This window comes from Anser anser (genome assembly GCF_964211835.1).
Source record: "Anser anser genome assembly, chromosome: 1".
In the NCBI taxonomy this organism is placed as follows: domain Eukaryota; kingdom Metazoa; phylum Chordata; class Aves; order Anseriformes; family Anatidae; genus Anser; species Anser anser.
Window position 1 is genome coordinate 209348074 of NC_139720.1, and position 15841 is coordinate 209363914.

The window sequence follows — 15841 nt, forward strand, 5'->3', positions numbered from 1 at the left end:
AGCGCGGTCTCTTGGTGTCCTAGATGGCAGCTCCTGGGGCTGGAGGGCTTGCTGTGCTTCTCTGGCAGGCTCAGTTTGTCTGTGCCACCATGGAGAGAGTGTCCCCGTGTGGCTGGTGGTGTGGGGCAGCTGCGGGTCCCTGTGGTGCCAGCCCTGGTCCAGCAGGGCCACCCCGAGCAGGGGGCCCAGCCCCACGTCCAGGCGGCTGCTGGAGATCCCCAAGGAGGAGCCCCCAGCCCCTCTCTGGGCAGCCTGTGCCAGGGCTCCGGCACCCGCCCAGCCCAGCAGTGCTTCCTGAGGGGCAGAGGGCACCTCCTGGGCTCCAGGCTGGGCCCGGGGCCTCTGGGCCTGGCCCCGGGCACCCCTGAGCAGAGCCTGGCTCCGGCCTCTCGGCACCTCCCGGCAGTGCTGGTGGCCATGGCTGGCAGCCCCCGGAGCCTCCTCTGCTCCAGGCCCAGCAGCCCCAGCTCTCGCAGCCTCTCCTCGTAGGAGAAGGTCGGCTTCAGAAGGTCCAGCATCAAGCCACGTGTTTCACGGACAGCCTAGAAGCAAGCAGTGTCTGCTGTTTGCTCTGCTTGTTTTGGAGTGAACGAGGCTCTGACCGATTGTCCTTCTTCTCCCTCTCTAGCGGGAATGCGTGTTTTTCCCATTGCTCGTTGGAGCTTTCTGCTTTTCTCTCGTCTTCCTGTACATGTGGGGTGAAGCGAAAAATGACTACAACAACTTTGACTGGTAAGTGCCACGTTTTCCTCCTTTCCCACTCGGGTTTTAATGAGACACCCCAGGTAGGCCGGGCACTTCAGTCACGAGCCAAAGCTTTGGTCCCTTCACATCTTGGTTCTGGCACCCAAAATGAACTCCCAGGGTCTGCAGAGGTGCTGAGGCTCTGCCCTTTGCTTGGCTACGGTGTACAGGTTTAAGTGTGGATTTGTGAGAAAGATAACAACCGCTGTTGCAAAAATGGTGAATGAAAGGGACTAAATGGCTCTTTCCTTCCCTTAGTCTTCTTTTCTTTTTTCCTGTTCCCTCTGAAGAAGCGTAGTGGCTGGCATCAGAGATATTGCAGCAGCTATCTCGGAGCAAAGAGAATTTCATGTTCCCAGTCTGGAGACAGAGAAATAACCAGTGTGGTTTTATGCAAATCCTTTCCTTCTGCACTGTGTAGGTAGCAGTTATGTAAATCTGGCCCCTAGAATTAGATGCCATCCAGATAGCTCAAATACCATGAGAAGGGGAGGTGTAATAATGTTATTCATTGTTATAATATATATATATATAATGCTATATATTGTATATATAAATATATAATATAATATAATATAATACAAATATATAATAATAATTATATTATATATGTAATATATAAAATATATATGTAATATATAATAATATATAATAATGTGTAATAATGTTATTCAGGTGTAATAATGTTATTGAGCCTTTGGATAAAAAGGAAAGCTTCCCTCTCTCTCCTTGGGATACGCCTCTGTAGCTCCTCCAGCTTTCTGGCATTTTCTCCTTCAAATATATTTTCCCTGCAGCCCCTGTGCTAATGTGCCACAAATGCTATTATAAGGTTTTATTGCTTTTTAGGTATAACTATGGGAACCTGGGCTTCTGGTTCCTCTGGTCTCTTGTTCTCCTGGTAGTGGCTGCAATCCTGTTCATGTACATCGCGCTGCTGTTGGTAAGTAAGGCTCCTGTTAAGGAGTGAGTTACGGGCCTAGAAAATAAATACAGGGATGGTTTAATGTATCAGACCAAAGTTCAGCCTAGCCCTGACACTTGACAGTAGCTACCTGGGGAGGACTGGGAACACAATGAGCATTTGTGGTACTTTCTCCCACCTGCGGATGAGCATTTTCAACACAGGTGTCTCTGAGCTAGATGTAGGTTCTGTGATTTCCCTCAGTGATTTCCCTTTGGTGAATTTGACCCATTTCTCCACCAACACAAGGAAAGCTGTGCCGGTATTGGTTATGTGGAAGCTGAGTTTTGTTATTTGACAGCAGGGAAGTATGGAGATCTGAGTCTTGTAGTGGTGATGGGTTGTCAAAGTAGAGTTATTCCTCTAACCCTGAAGTGTAAAGCTCATGAGAAGAAGGGAAACATTATCACTAAAGCTGCCTTGATTCTCTCTGCCTTGCTGGAGGGCTTGTCTCCAGTTGGAGACCGCAGATGTGGTCACAAAACACTCCTTAAATTTATGCCCAAAGAGGTTTATGTTCCTGAGGTCTTCACTTTTCCAAACTGCATTAAATTTTCCCCACTTTCAGTCTCATTCCTGCTCCAGCTTGCGTTTTGAGATGCCAGGTGCTGGGGCTGACGCTGTGGCTTTGACTCACCTCTGTGACCAAGGCAACTGGCTTTTATCATCAGTTCCTGCTGCTCCTACCCGTTCATTGACGTCTCATCATATAGCCAGCCTGTAAATTGCCCGTGGCAGGGAACCTCTCTTAGCCTTGCTCACGCAGTGCCCAACACAACAGATTTCCAAGGTCCTTTGTCCCTGCTGAAGTACAAATAAATAGTGATTTTATTTCAGTGCTAGCAATAAAATAACAAAGTGAGAAATAGGACAGCTGCTTGGCCATGCTACAAGCAATCAATAGCATTATAAAAGCTGTGGAATAACTTATCTCTAAGTAGGTCAAATAACAATATTTAATTACAAGGATTTTGAGGCGTGCTGGTGGCTGTAGAGCTTAATCTCTGTTATTTAGCTAGGTCTACCTAGCTTTCCTGGTGTTAATGGATCAGTGTGGGTAGTTTGGAGGTTGCAATGTTACTTTGGGCAACTCTGAGCTTTGCCAAAGATGCATGTGCGGTCAGGATCCATTTGCTCCTCACCTTCATGAAGCTGTTAAGTAACCCACCTAAAGTCACTGGGTATTTCTAAGGGCACTTGCCCTTCTTGCTTGCATCATTATGTCCATCGTGCCTAATTTGGCAAGACTCCTGCATGCACTGATGTTAAGTTCTGGGAGGCACAAGGCTGTTCGTGCTCCTGCTATCTCAAAATGTGCAGTGGCTTTCCACAGAGGCAAAAGAAGCAGGGCATGGCTACAGCAAGTCAGGGACCTCCCACCTTGGGGTGCATCAGGCTACTGCTATCCCACCAAAAACATTCATCTCCAGAGGTTCAGCACTCTTGAGCAACCACAGCCAGCTGGCACTTCCCTGAGCACTTCTCCCTCCTACCCAAGTGATGTTCAGGGGGCGTAACACAGCAGAAATACCTTCTGCATTGAGCCACTGGTGGTTCCTGTGATGTGTGACTTCCCTACAAGACTGTTGGTATCACACATCGTAGCTAGACTTAGGTTAAACCATGGTCTGTTCTTCACCAGGTCTTAGGCACACGTAGAAACCCTTTTTGAACCATGGTGGGCTGTGACCATGTTGGCTCCGTGTGAAAACTTGCTTTTGCCTTGTTTCCTAAGAGGCTGGCTGTGCTGCCTGCCTGTTATTTCTCAACAGTTTTTGGCTGAATCAGCCAATTTCAATCACCTGGGACAGACATCCTGACCTGCAGGGACATGGGATGGGGATGTGGAGGAGGGAGGATTCCACGTGTTGCAGGAAGGACCAGAGATCTTCACCCAGGCAATGCTTCCTTGTGATGTTTTGCATCAGCAGCCCAACATGTCAGAAAGCTGAGCACACTGATGCCCTTGCTGGAGCAGAGTTTTTACAGCAAGCAGTGTGGCGTGGTTTTGTTTGTGAGCATCGTAGTCTCTTCCTCCACCTAACTGGGGCCTGGAGGCCTCCTTCCACGTCCTTATTGTGAACCACTGAAGCAAACACTCTTCTGCCCAGCAGCCACCAGTGGCTGAACAAAGTGCTGCACAACAAAGCACTTGCTGTCTGTGCAAAGGCTCTCTCCGCCTGCATGCATCAGTGTAATTTTCTTCAGACAATCAGTTTCAATTAATTTAATTGTTATCACTCCCAAGGCAATCTTCTCATCCCCATTAGAGCTAAAAGGTTAAGCTGCGGGGTCTTGTTGTAGGACAGTTCAGGCTCAGGGGAGAAGAAAAATACTTTCTTGTTCAGTCTTTCAAACACAGAAGATGATATTTGCCTCTCTGCAGTTACACACATTCATTCCAAGGGGTTTTGGGGAGGTAACTCGTGACTGTATAATGTAAAGGGGTTCAGATGTGCTGGGGCCTCTGCATTCATACACTAAGAAGACGACTCAAAATTGTACGTTGGTAGTGAAGTCCAAAGAGTGACCTCAAGCCTTCATCCCTGAGAGACTGGGGTGTCATGGAAGCTCTGAAAGCCTGCATTTTTTTTTTGCCAGAAAGTGAATGTAGAAACCTGGCTTGTGCTGTCAAGCCCCCATTGCAGTGAATCCCAGGGTATGTGTAGGAGCAGTTTGGAGGAGCCAGACCTGCTGGTGGTGGTTGTCCTTTGGCCTGAAGAAGTCTTGCTGTAGGTGGAACCGTGTGAGACACTGCTAAACACAGCTGCTCTCCATGGAAGAGCAGATCAGACAGGTCCTGAGGCAGCTTTTGAGGAGCCAGAGCACACAGAGGACAGATCTTGTCCACATCACATCATCTCACCGGTCCATCAAGACGTGTTCTCCTCCAGTGACCAGTGGAGCAACTGCAAGAGTTCCTGCTTCACCATCCGAGGATGAAAATTGGTGATTATTCTTCTTGTAAGCTGGTAATGAGCTGTTACCTCTATCCATAAAAACGAGCTTTTCCTCCAATGGCATCCCCAAATATGCTGCATCTTTTGTAGGAAAGTTACACAGGAGTAGCAGGGGAGAGTCTAGTTGAGCACGGCCTCTGAAGTAGGCGTTTGGATGCACCTTAGGCAAGGACCAAGTCTTCGTAACATTGCTTGCCGAAAAGGGGAGATTTTTAAAGTGTCTTTTCCCTTCATTTTTCTAAAATGGCTTATTTAAATGTGCCTGGTTTAAGATCTTCAGCAGTAATTCAGTTCTCCGTGAACTGCTCCCGCGGTTACTCATCATGTCCTAGGTGCAGGATTCAATTGAAGGAGGCTGACATGTCAAGTAGCACTTAAAGGCTGATCTGTATTCTCTGCTGAGCTTCTCTTGCCTCAAATCAGCATCATCCTGGAAAGAGAGGGTATTTGTAGCTGGGTCAGAATCACCTTACATTCCTTTATAGTTGGGTTTCAGGAGAACAGCTCCCCTTCCCAACACATTATTACCCTAAATCTCTTTGTACTGCTTTCACACAATCCCACTGTGTTACAGTCTGCAAGGACCTGGATCATAAATTATCATCTCAGTGGAGCACTGATGACTGCTAACAGATGTTTCTTCTCTAAACCTTGATATCTGGTGATACGGGTTCCCAGACCGTCCCTTACACTTGTTGGGAAGCTTGCTCCATGCACCGGAGCATAGACCCACGTGTTTGCACAGCAGCAAGGCGTCTGGGCTGGTGAAACTCATCACAAGGCACCTGGGCTGGTGAAACTTGTCACCAGGTTCATCAGTTGTCTGTGACAACCTGAAGCTAGTCTCCAGAAGAGCCACGGACTGGTTTTCCTCATCCTTTACTTGGTGTTCAGGGCATCTCAGGTTGTCCCCTGCCCTGGCTGGGGTTTTTGCTGTCCTTAAGGGACCCTGATCCCCAAGGGCTCCAACCTGCCAGCAGGGAAAGGAGCACACCAGCCATAGGGCCACAGCTGGGGATTAAAAATTAACCTAATACAAACCAGAGGTTTTGAATCTCCAAGGCAGTTTTCCACGTTCTGAGATGTGCATTTCTTGCATTTCTTGCAATTACTGTCACCGTGTGCTTTCCTTTGCTCTCTGCTCTGTTTTTCTGTTTGTTTGTTTGTTTGTTTTGTGTTTTTGGGTTTTTTTTGAGACTTTTATTCCCTGAGCTGTCCCCCATGGATGATGTGCCTTTAGTGACAACAAATACATGGAAAAAAAGTAAGGTTGCTGCTCTATTTTTCATGTCATGGCTGCTGGCCCAGGCCATATTCTATCTATCAGAGTGCAGTCACAAAGCGTGTACCCCAAAATGCTCAACTATCTGTCACCCATGAGAAGGTTTTGACCCTACAAGGCAGTTTTGGTGAGTGCTTGGCCATTTCAGGAACATATTTACTGTAGCAGTAACCGCTTCTCTCCATCCACCTGTCCTGCCTTGTCATTGTGCACAAAGGTCTAGAGTAAAGTGACTTCCCTATACAAAAATAATTCCAGAAATGCCTCATTTTGTCATTTTGTACCAGGATGCAAACAATCTCTTCTTGCTTTCCCAGGTCCTAGCGATGTGTTTGCTTGCAGAAGGTCAGCAGCTGTACCTGCACTGGAGTCACAAGGTGGGGAGAAAGTTTTCTGGTAACCCTAACCATGCTTTAAACCATCAGCCTGTGGTGTTTCCCTGCATGCAAAACAGCTTAGATCATAGGAGAGAGGGAGGAGGTTAATCTTAGGAGGCTTTAAATATCCATACTAATGATATCTCCAAGTGAGCTAATCACCCCAAGCTCCCTGTGCAGTCAGATGAGGGAAATGAACCCTCCGAGGATGCAAATCATCCAGCTGGTCATAGACACTTAAATTGAGATGAGATGAATCACACCTAAAGTACCTTTTTTCCCCACTGGCTCTAAAAGGAGCCCGTGGTGACTCACTGAGGTGAGGATGTCTGCATTTAACATGTCTACATGTGGTTGCATGTAGACAAAGGCAAAGTTTCCATGAGGAGCACAGCGTAAGTCCCTGTAGCAGGACCCAACAGCTTTAAAAACAGTGGCTGCTTCCTCTGCAGAACAGAAACCTGGCTTTTCCAAGGCATCCTGGTGCCCCGTGTCTTTTGGTCTTGGGGTGGTTTTGGAAAAGCCACGTGGAGTTTGGAAGGCATAGAAACAACTCCTCAGGGAGCTGTTGCTGCAAAATGATGCTTTAGAAACCACCTTTCTTAAGAACTTCTTGAAAGCCAGGTGAGGCTTTTAAAAAATAAGCCATGAAGCTTAGGGGAAAACGTAATAAGATTGCAAATCTTGCCGTGAAGGGGAATAGTTGAATGTCAGAATACTCCATCCTCTGTTTCTTCATTTACACAGTGGAAACGATCAATTTTACTATCAAAAATGGGCTTCCAGAAGATCCAGAAAGCTGTAGAGCAATTTGTGGAAAACACCAACACTACATCCCTATGTGGAAGAGATTAGGGACTGATTATTAGGATGCTGATCTGTAGGATCTCCCTGAAGACTAGTTAGGGCCTTGGTTCCAGTTTCTACTTGTGTTTAGTTCTCAGCAGACAAATAAGGTTCCAGGAAGAGCCTGCCATCATAACTGCTTGGTACCAACCTGGGCAAGAAGCCACAGCACAGAATGAGCTACCCCTTCACTTTTTTTTAGTTAAAGATTAAATTCTTATTTCTGAACTACAGAAATGTTTGCAGTTGCTGAAGCCTCTTCCAAAGCAACTCAGCATAAGGAAGCTGTGCTGATGTCTCTTTTGGGTTTAATTTGGTGCTTCTGAGTTCAGCCAACTACAGGATTTAATGATAGTTGTTCATCTAGGCTCCATCTGCATCAACAGACAGACAGAGGCATCTCTCATCGTAAAGCAAGTGGAAATGGATCACCTCTGTAAATTCCTCTCTTTCTCCCGTGACTAGAGAGGGAGCCTTGAGGGCTGACTCAGGTTAGGTACTTAACTTGTAAAATCAGTTTTGCCGTACAGAAAATCCAATTTATAGCACTGTGGGTCTGGTTTTAGTCCCATTAGATCTCTTTGTCTATGAACTAGCACAGCGAAGCTTGTGCATCCCGAATTTATTGAGTCCAAGCTGATTAAAGAAGCCTGTTAGGCAAATAGATTGCACACCCTATGCAGAAATACCAAAGCTTATTAATGTCCTTTGTATCTCCCCAGATTGGGACTTTTCTTGTCCTGGGCTTCTCTATCACAGCCCTCTTCATATTATCTGTACTCTGGGGAGATCAGTGGAAAACAGTCCGCCTCTCGTTCCAGGTAAGAGGTTTGTTTGAAAGGAGGTTCTTTGAAAAAAACAACTGGTTTCTTGAAGTATTGTGTGGCAATCAGTGGAAAATATTCCATATGGTAAATGTTTTTCACATGGGTTTTCCTGGCAGTCTGTGCAGTTTTGCATAGACTTTTATTAAGACTTAACATTTCCCGTAGGAAGGAAGGAAGCCAAGACCTGAGGTTTGGTATCAAGCTATTTGTTTGATATAACATGTCTCCTTTGGGGAAGTCGTATCTTTTTTTCCCTTTTTTTTGGCAAACTTGTTTTAAGTGCACTGTTAATTAGCAGGTGCTGAGGGCAGGTAAATCAGATCCGTTTGGCTGGTGGGGTTACTGGAGTGAGAACTCACTCCCTACTCAGCTCATGCCAGCTCAGCAGCTTTTAGCATTAGCCCAATTTCAGTCTCCTGCGACCCAGAAGAGCTTCATCCCCTGAGGATGGGAATCAGGGCTAATGCACTGGCAAAGGTTAAGAGAAAGTGTCAGCTTTTCCTCCCCTTTTCAGACTCTAGGGGAAGAGGATGGGGAGAAGGAGACACAAAATCTTTTGGGTTTCCCACAGGTGTGGTTTATTTTGGGTGTTCATGCCCTTTGAGATGCTTCAGCTGCTGTTCCCAAAGGACACCAGTCTTTAACAAATCCTGTGTTCTGTCCACTAGCCCTGCATAACTATCTCAAATATCCTGGGCATCTCAGGTGGCACCTTTGTTTATGCAACTGCATCCTGCTTCTGGTCAAAAGAAGTTGGGATCAGGTATCCAGGGCAGACGTTCTCACACACAATGACATCTCTCAATGACTTCTGCTTTTCTTCAACCCTTACATTTTAGAGAGTTGGCCAAGCGATAGGAAAGGCTGAGGAAATTCCGGTTTGTTGACATTAGATTGATGATTTAGTTGTAGTGGAGATGACTGTTACATGGATAAGATTGGACTGGATTAGATTGGATTAAAACTGGTGCTCTCTGGAAGATGTTCACAGGTTATGACGTAGTAGTAAAGGTGATTGTTTGCCAAACCATCCTGGACAAGGACAGACTTGTCCCTTTTGGCTGGTTGAGAGGAAAGGAGAGCTTTATACTGAAGTGAGGAGCACTCCTCAGTGCGGGGAACCAGCCAGGCACATCCCTCTGCCCTGACTCAAGAGGTGTTCTGTGGATCCAACCTGGGTGTGGGAGAGAAGATAAACTGCTGATGTCCACAGCAGGAGCCCATCTATGTGGGAGGCTGCAGCTGTGTTGGGGCTTGTTTCTGTCTGTATCCACACTTCATCCTTTGAATAAAATCCTTTTTTCTCCTTTCCAGATCACAGCTCCCTATCTCCACATAGGGGCAATAACTATCATGGTCCTCCTCTCCTGGCCCATGGCTCTGTATGCCATCAGAGCAGATAAGAAAGGTACAGTAGCTCTGCTTCCTGCTCCCTGTATGACAAAAGACACATATCAGTGTGGAAAATCAAGCGTGCAGGAGCTGTTTCCTCCCACATCCACATTCCAGCTAGAGTTGAATTTTAGTTTTTGAGTATTCCAGAGAAATCAGCAGGGCTGGGGCTTAGCCTATGCACTGTCTTGGGCCTGTCCATATTTGTTAGTGATTTGCATGCTACCTTGCAAAGTTTTGGTGTATACCAAGGTTGTGACAAGCCCTAAAGATAAGGAGATTAGCAAAAGTCCCCAAGTTCTAGATCATGCGTGAAAATTTGGTCAGAATTTTGCAGGAGAGAGCAACCAGTGTCCAAAATTGCTATGCTCAGTTTCACTGTCTCAGAAAGTCAGTCCATACTAGAGGATCTTAGGAGAAGCCAGATGAGATGGGGAAAAGAGTTTTCAGATTGGTTGTTAAGGAATTTTGCTTTCCTTTCCTGGTGTTATCCCTTTGAGAGCTCCAGGAAGTGTAAGGGCAAGGAGTCAAGAACAACTGCAGAAGAGCCTGGCTCTGGCTCTTTTTCTCTGACCCAGTTTCTCCATATATCCAGTGTTGTCTACATGACACCCATCTGCAGATGTTGATTTGTAACAGAAACCATTGACTTCAGACAGAATGTGCTGGTGGGAGCATTTTGTTTCCTACCTAGGAATTTCTCTACATTTAACTGCAGCTGGGGGTAGGGAGGAACATGTTGGGACCCAAGACTTTACAACCCACTGTGCCTAATGGTCACTCAACTCCATACATTGACTTGGTGTAACCCCAAGTTCTTTCAGAGCCACTAATACAGTGTGCAGAGGGGTGGTGGTACACACCTAAATAAGGAATTTTGGTGCACAGGTGCTTCTCAGAGGAACTGTTTCATTCTCTGAGGTGAAGGTTGCCCGCTGGGACTCTTGAGTAATATGTCAACAGACTCCAGAGACCATAGGTAATGAGTTGGCAGGTTTCTGAGATGCAGTACCCATGCAGCCAGTGTCAGTAGGAGACTGCATGTCACGTACAGAAAGCCAGTGACAGCAGTCTGAAGAAACCAGGGAAGCATTCACCTGGAGGGGAATGAAACTTTAAAATGTTGCCTGCTCTTATTTGAGTAAGAAAAAAAAAAAAAAAAGCATCCTTCTGTTGAGGATCATTCCTCTACAGGTAGGGGAAATTGCATTGCATCATCTCTAATGAAAAAGAAATGAAGGCTGTGTCTTGCTGGACGGCATAGTGAGATGCAAGTGCAGCACAAAACTTGCAATCCTAGCCTAAACAGCCCAAATCCTTCTTCGTCCTGGACTGTATTGTTTGGACAGACGGTGAAAATTAGGGGAAGAAGGGATGGAAAATGGGATGGGACAAAGCCCAACAGTTACTTAGCTGGAGGGCTGTATTAAAAGTCAAGCTGCAAGGCAAACGCTGTGCTACCAAATGGATTAACTCTAGCATTCCTCCTTCAAATTTTTGCAGTTGTTCAGGTGGTAATTGTTGGTCCATACCTGGCTATCCTTCTCTTTCTTTTCTTGATACCTCTGGGGATGTACTCTCCTTGCATCAGAGAGGAGGGGACACTTGGACCAAAGCCAGCCCTCATTGGACACCGCGGAGCACCGATGGTAGGTTTGGAGAAGCTATTTTACATCATTTCTTCATCCTGTGTGCTGTTGCCTTCATCATCATCATTTTTTCCCCCCAAGAAATCAATGGAGGGTGGAAAGGGAGACTTTTCCGTTTGGAACTGTGTGCCAAATGATCGCTCTGTGCGTTTGCTAACAGGGAACCCTGAGAGACATGGTGGGTTTGGTGGCTAAGGTGGAAGAAAGCAAACGGGAGACTTTAACAAGATAATGGTGGTCCTTTAATACAAAACAGGCGTTACAAGGAGACAGAAAGTATTTACAGAGTCCTCCAGAGTGTGTCTAAAGCCAGTCTGCTCATGGCCCATTTTTTTTCCCCAGCTGGCACCAGAAAACACTGAGATGTCATTTCAGAAGACAATTGAACATGGTGGGGATGGTCTTGAAACAGATGTCACCATTAGGTAAGGGGAAAACATAACACTTCCCAAAGCAGATACTTCTTCTAAGAGTTGCCTTTGGAGAGTTGCCATGTAATTTTGGGCAATTTGGTTCTGCCAACGGCTGGGACAGGGTCCCTCAGCTGCTGCATGATGCTAAGGGCTGTGGGACATGGCTCTTCTCAATAAGCTCTTATCTAACAGTCATTATTTCTACAGTATATTTTAAATACTTTTGCAACATACAGAGACAAGTTCCTACTGTAGTCTGACTTCCAGGCCTCACTGAAGGTCTTATCAGGCCTAGAAACCACCAGAAAATTGTATTTAGACCTGTGCCATCATTGATATAATTACTAGACCTTTAATTACCTTTGTGTATGGGACTCTTTGCCATGACCTTCTAACCTACTGGGCAGGATGAGCAGTTTCCAGGCACTAAGTAACTAAAATACTAATACTTAGGTGTTCTATTAATAAAGACCTTTCTATAAAAGAGAATTTTGCCTTTCTATCCATTCAAACTTCAGTCCTCTGAAACCTGTAGAAGCACTTTGGTGTCAGCAGAAAGAGCCTTTGGCCACAAGTTACTACCCATTTTCTTTTAGGGGCTGGCAGGCATAAATGTCACCATCTCCACTTTGCCCCTGAGGAAAATGAGTCACAGTGAGGTACAGCTTCACCAAGGTGACCCAGAAATATTTAAGCTTGAAATAGTTTGGTATCTTGAGTGTCAGCCTTCTTTCCTACCCTACCCTCTGCTCTAAGGGAGGCTGTACTGCTGCATTCATGGTGGCCCACACGTTGTTCTCACCTGGTTTGACTCTGCTTGTGCCATGAATGATCTCCACTCCAGGTGACCTGAATTCTTGCTCTCCAACAGCTACGACGGTGTTCCTTTCCTCATGCATGACAGCAGCCTGAGGAGGACAACCAACATCAGGGAGGTCTATCCCAACGACACTGCTCAAAATGCAGCCTTGTTCTCCTGGGATACCCTGAAGGAGTTGAATGCTGGAGCATGGTTCCTTAAGGCAAGCACCATAAATGACTGTGATGTTGTAGAAGAGACACTGGCTGGCTACAGCTTATTAGTATGAAAGTTAGGAGAGAAACTTTTGGTTGAGCCCACACTTAGTTGGTAGAAGTCATTCAGTTGGGGGTCTCCTTGCTTTGTCCTTTTGTCCTTTAGGCCTAGGAGACCTATTTTGTTTGGCTGGTGGGTGTTCTTGTAGCTCCTTATCATGGCAGCAGCAGAACAGATGGTCTGGAGAAAGAAGAAAACAGGTACTTGTGCAAGGTGCTGTGTGTAATACGGTTTACGTGATGGGACAGAGAAGAACAGCAGAGCTAGCTACACAATTTATGTCCCAGAAGCAGTGTCATCTGGGTTAATTATCCATGTTTCTCAGGTAGAAGAGCTAAGCAGAATAGAATATCCTCACCTACTGAGGGTTGATGCCAAACTTTTTCGCTTACAGAGGTATGAAATGTTTGCATGCAGCTTGCTCCTAGATATGACTGGCTGACTGATTTCCTTTTTACATCTGTTTGTTTCTAGGACAAACCCTTTTCATGCATGGGCTCACTGTCAAGGGCAGATCAAAACCAGGCAATGAATCAGTCAATTTACAAGCTAAGTAATTTCTTGCGCCTCGCAGACAGTCAGAATAAACTTGTTATATTTGATCTCTACCGCCCTCCAGAGAAACATCCTTACAGGTACTCGTGGATCAACAGAACCCTGGAAGTCATCCTCAATGAGTCCGGGATTAGACCCCATCTGGTAGGCTGGCCGCTCTTCTTTGTATCCCTTTTTCTTGTTCTCTGAATTGGGGTCATACTTGGCGTGACTTCACGAGCATGCAGTCTTTCCCCTTGCGTCCCAATTGTTTTCAGAGGCATCATTTGGAATATACTTCTACTATCAGTTCCTCAGCAGGTACAAAGTGGCATAATGCTACAGCAACACAGGAAATCAGAAAGTGTAGATATACCCGGTGATGCCTTAGGCCCCTAACTGTGTCCTTTCATCATTGTGATAATTGTCAGCGTACACCCTAATAAGCCACCTATACTTATTTTATATATTGCATAGAAACTCCTGGTTTAAATTAAAGTAGCTGGGAGCTTTATTGCCTTCCTCCCTCACTGTTAACTCCTTGCTTAGGATGGATGCTAAATCCATGTGGAGCAGGTTATATCCATTGATGTCCAGAGTTAGGCTGATCCATATCTGCTCCCATGCTAGGATAATGGGAGAAGAGGGTATTTTCTGTTGCCTTTCCCATTCACCAAAGCTGCCTTTTCATTCATTTCAAACACCGCGTCTTTTGTTGGGCTGTGTGAAATGTTCTCACTGATTTCAAGTCGATAAGAAGGAACAGTGAATACTGATTTCTTGATGAAAGTGACTTGCAAATTTAAACCCTGAATCTAAATGTGCTTTGATCATTTCAAGAAATATATCATTTGACAGGCTGGGTTAAGCCCCTCAAGATCGTATCTTTACTGGATTTGTGTGAAGGGCATGGCATATTAGTGAGCTCACTGAATTCACCAAGTCCTCTTGTTGCCTGCAGGTCTTATGGTTGGAGAATGATATGAGGTCCTTTGTTCACTCTGTTGCTCCCGGGTTTCAGCAGACAATGGGCACTAAAGCCCCAGTTGAAGACCTATTGATGGACAATATTGTCAAACTCAATCTGGCCTACACTGAAATGTCCAGTGAAGATATCCGGTAGGTTGCAGTTTCAGCCCGAAGTGCTGTTGTCTAGAGGATGTTTGCTTCATGTGTGTGGCAATGCCTCCCTCCAGTGACCAGCTCTAGGATCTACAGCATTTTTGGCAAGAGCTCTTTTAGGTTAAGTGGCCAACCCTGTTACATTTTGGAGTTGAAGGACTTTATTTCATTCCTACTGTATACCCCGTGTAGGGCCAAGAGGTAGCATACGTAGCAAGGAGGGTAGCACCCCTCCTTGTCCAAGTCCATATCTACTTCACTGGGATCTGAGGATTTGCTGACTAGAAGGATGCAGGTGTCTCCAGGTTTCTACATATGCCATCCTCAGTATTGCTAATAATGAACCATGGAGAATGAACAAACAACTATTTAACCTCCTATGGCCTCCACAAACATCGGTGTGAGTGCATAATGCTGTGGTGAGAGAACACAACACTCTTGTAGATGGTATTTTGGAGACTTCATTATTGTCTCTGTTGCTACCAGTACTCTGTTGCTTGGGACACACTAACAGTGTAATCTCTCCAATGGAAAGCTCCACATTTATTGAAGGATTCTCCAAAATGGTTGTCTTACATAAACAGATATTTTTAAAAACACACATGAAATGTCTTACCTATCCAGCTCTCCTTTTGTAAACAGGATTTTTTGTTCTTTCCCATGCTCAAAAGCATTGAAAAATAATTAAAAACAAGTATAAGAAAACGTTTAGCCCTTCGGATAATAATAATGTTCATGTTTTCTTAATGATAATTTTCCCAACATTTAAAATGCTAGCTAGATCCATCTGGGTAAATCTGGGTAAATCCTGGGCAGACTGTAGATAAATTTACAAATGCTCATACTGATGATACATTCCCTTAGTGTTATACAGAGAAATGGTATCACTTCATATTAAATTTCAGTAACTTATAAGGACATCACAAATGGCCAGCTGTTGCTGCAAGCATAAGAAATGTGAATAATGACCTTGAAGATTATTTTAAACACACTATTGGGAGATGACAAATGCATTTTTAGGTGGAATACTGAATATGAGCTGGCAGCCCCCAGCTGGATTGTCCCCCTGGGCCCCGCTCTCGGGAGGCCCCCCCTGCAGCGCTGCGTTCAGCTCTGGGCCCAGCACAAGGACACGGAGCTGCTGGAGCGGGCCCGGAGGAGGCCGCGAGGATGCTCAGGGGCTGGAGCAGCTCTGCTCTGGGGCCAGGCTGAGAGAGCTGGGGGTGCTGGGCCTGGGGAAGAGAAGGCCCCGGGGAGAGCTGCCAGCGGCCTGCCAGGGCCTGCAGGGGGGGCAGGGAAGCTGGGGAGGGACTCTTTGTCAGGGCTGGGGGGACAGGACGAGGGGCACCGGCTGGAGCCTGGCAGGGGGGAGGCTTCGGGGAGGCGTTGGGAAGAAATTCTTCCCTCTGAGGGCGCTGAGGCCCTGGCCCAGGCTGCCCAGAGGAGCTGGGGGTGCCCCAGCCCTGGCAGTGCCCAAGGCCAGTTGGAAGGGGCTCTGGACAACCTGACCTAGCAGGAGGTGTCCCTGCCCATGTAGGTGTTGGAATTAGATATTATCAACCGATTATTGGCTGGTTGGGCTTCCTTTTTCTGTTCCTGACCTACGTCCTATAACAAGTTAGGACAGAATTGCCATACAGAATTGCCAGCTCTCCT

General features: G+C 46.1%; 2 protein-coding genes across 25 annotated transcripts in view; both read left to right on the plus strand.

Moving 5' to 3' along the window:
* The window catches only part of PAK1 (p21 (RAC1) activated kinase 1), an 805686-nt gene that overhangs the window by 93933 nt on the left and 695912 nt on the right, over positions 1-15841 (plus strand). The gene's annotated exons all lie outside the window — the stretch shown is intronic.
* The window catches only part of LOC310904399 (glycerophosphodiester phosphodiesterase domain-containing protein 5-like), a 33079-nt gene that overhangs the window by 13133 nt on the left and 4105 nt on the right, over positions 1-15841 (plus strand). For both annotated transcript variants that reach the window (XM_083849076.1, XM_083849075.1), the window contains 10 exons: positions 629-732; positions 1594-1687; positions 6268-6327; positions 7896-7994; positions 9315-9408; positions 10896-11041; positions 11384-11466; positions 12326-12476; positions 13004-13228; positions 14025-14182. In XM_083849076.1, the coding sequence (XP_083705202.1) occupies positions 629-732; positions 1594-1687; positions 6268-6327; positions 7896-7994; positions 9315-9408; positions 10896-11041; positions 11384-11466; positions 12326-12476; positions 13004-13228; positions 14025-14182 (1214 nt within the window). The remainder of the gene's footprint in view (positions 1-628; positions 733-1593; positions 1688-6267; positions 6328-7895; positions 7995-9314; positions 9409-10895; positions 11042-11383; positions 11467-12325; positions 12477-13003; positions 13229-14024; positions 14183-15841) is intronic.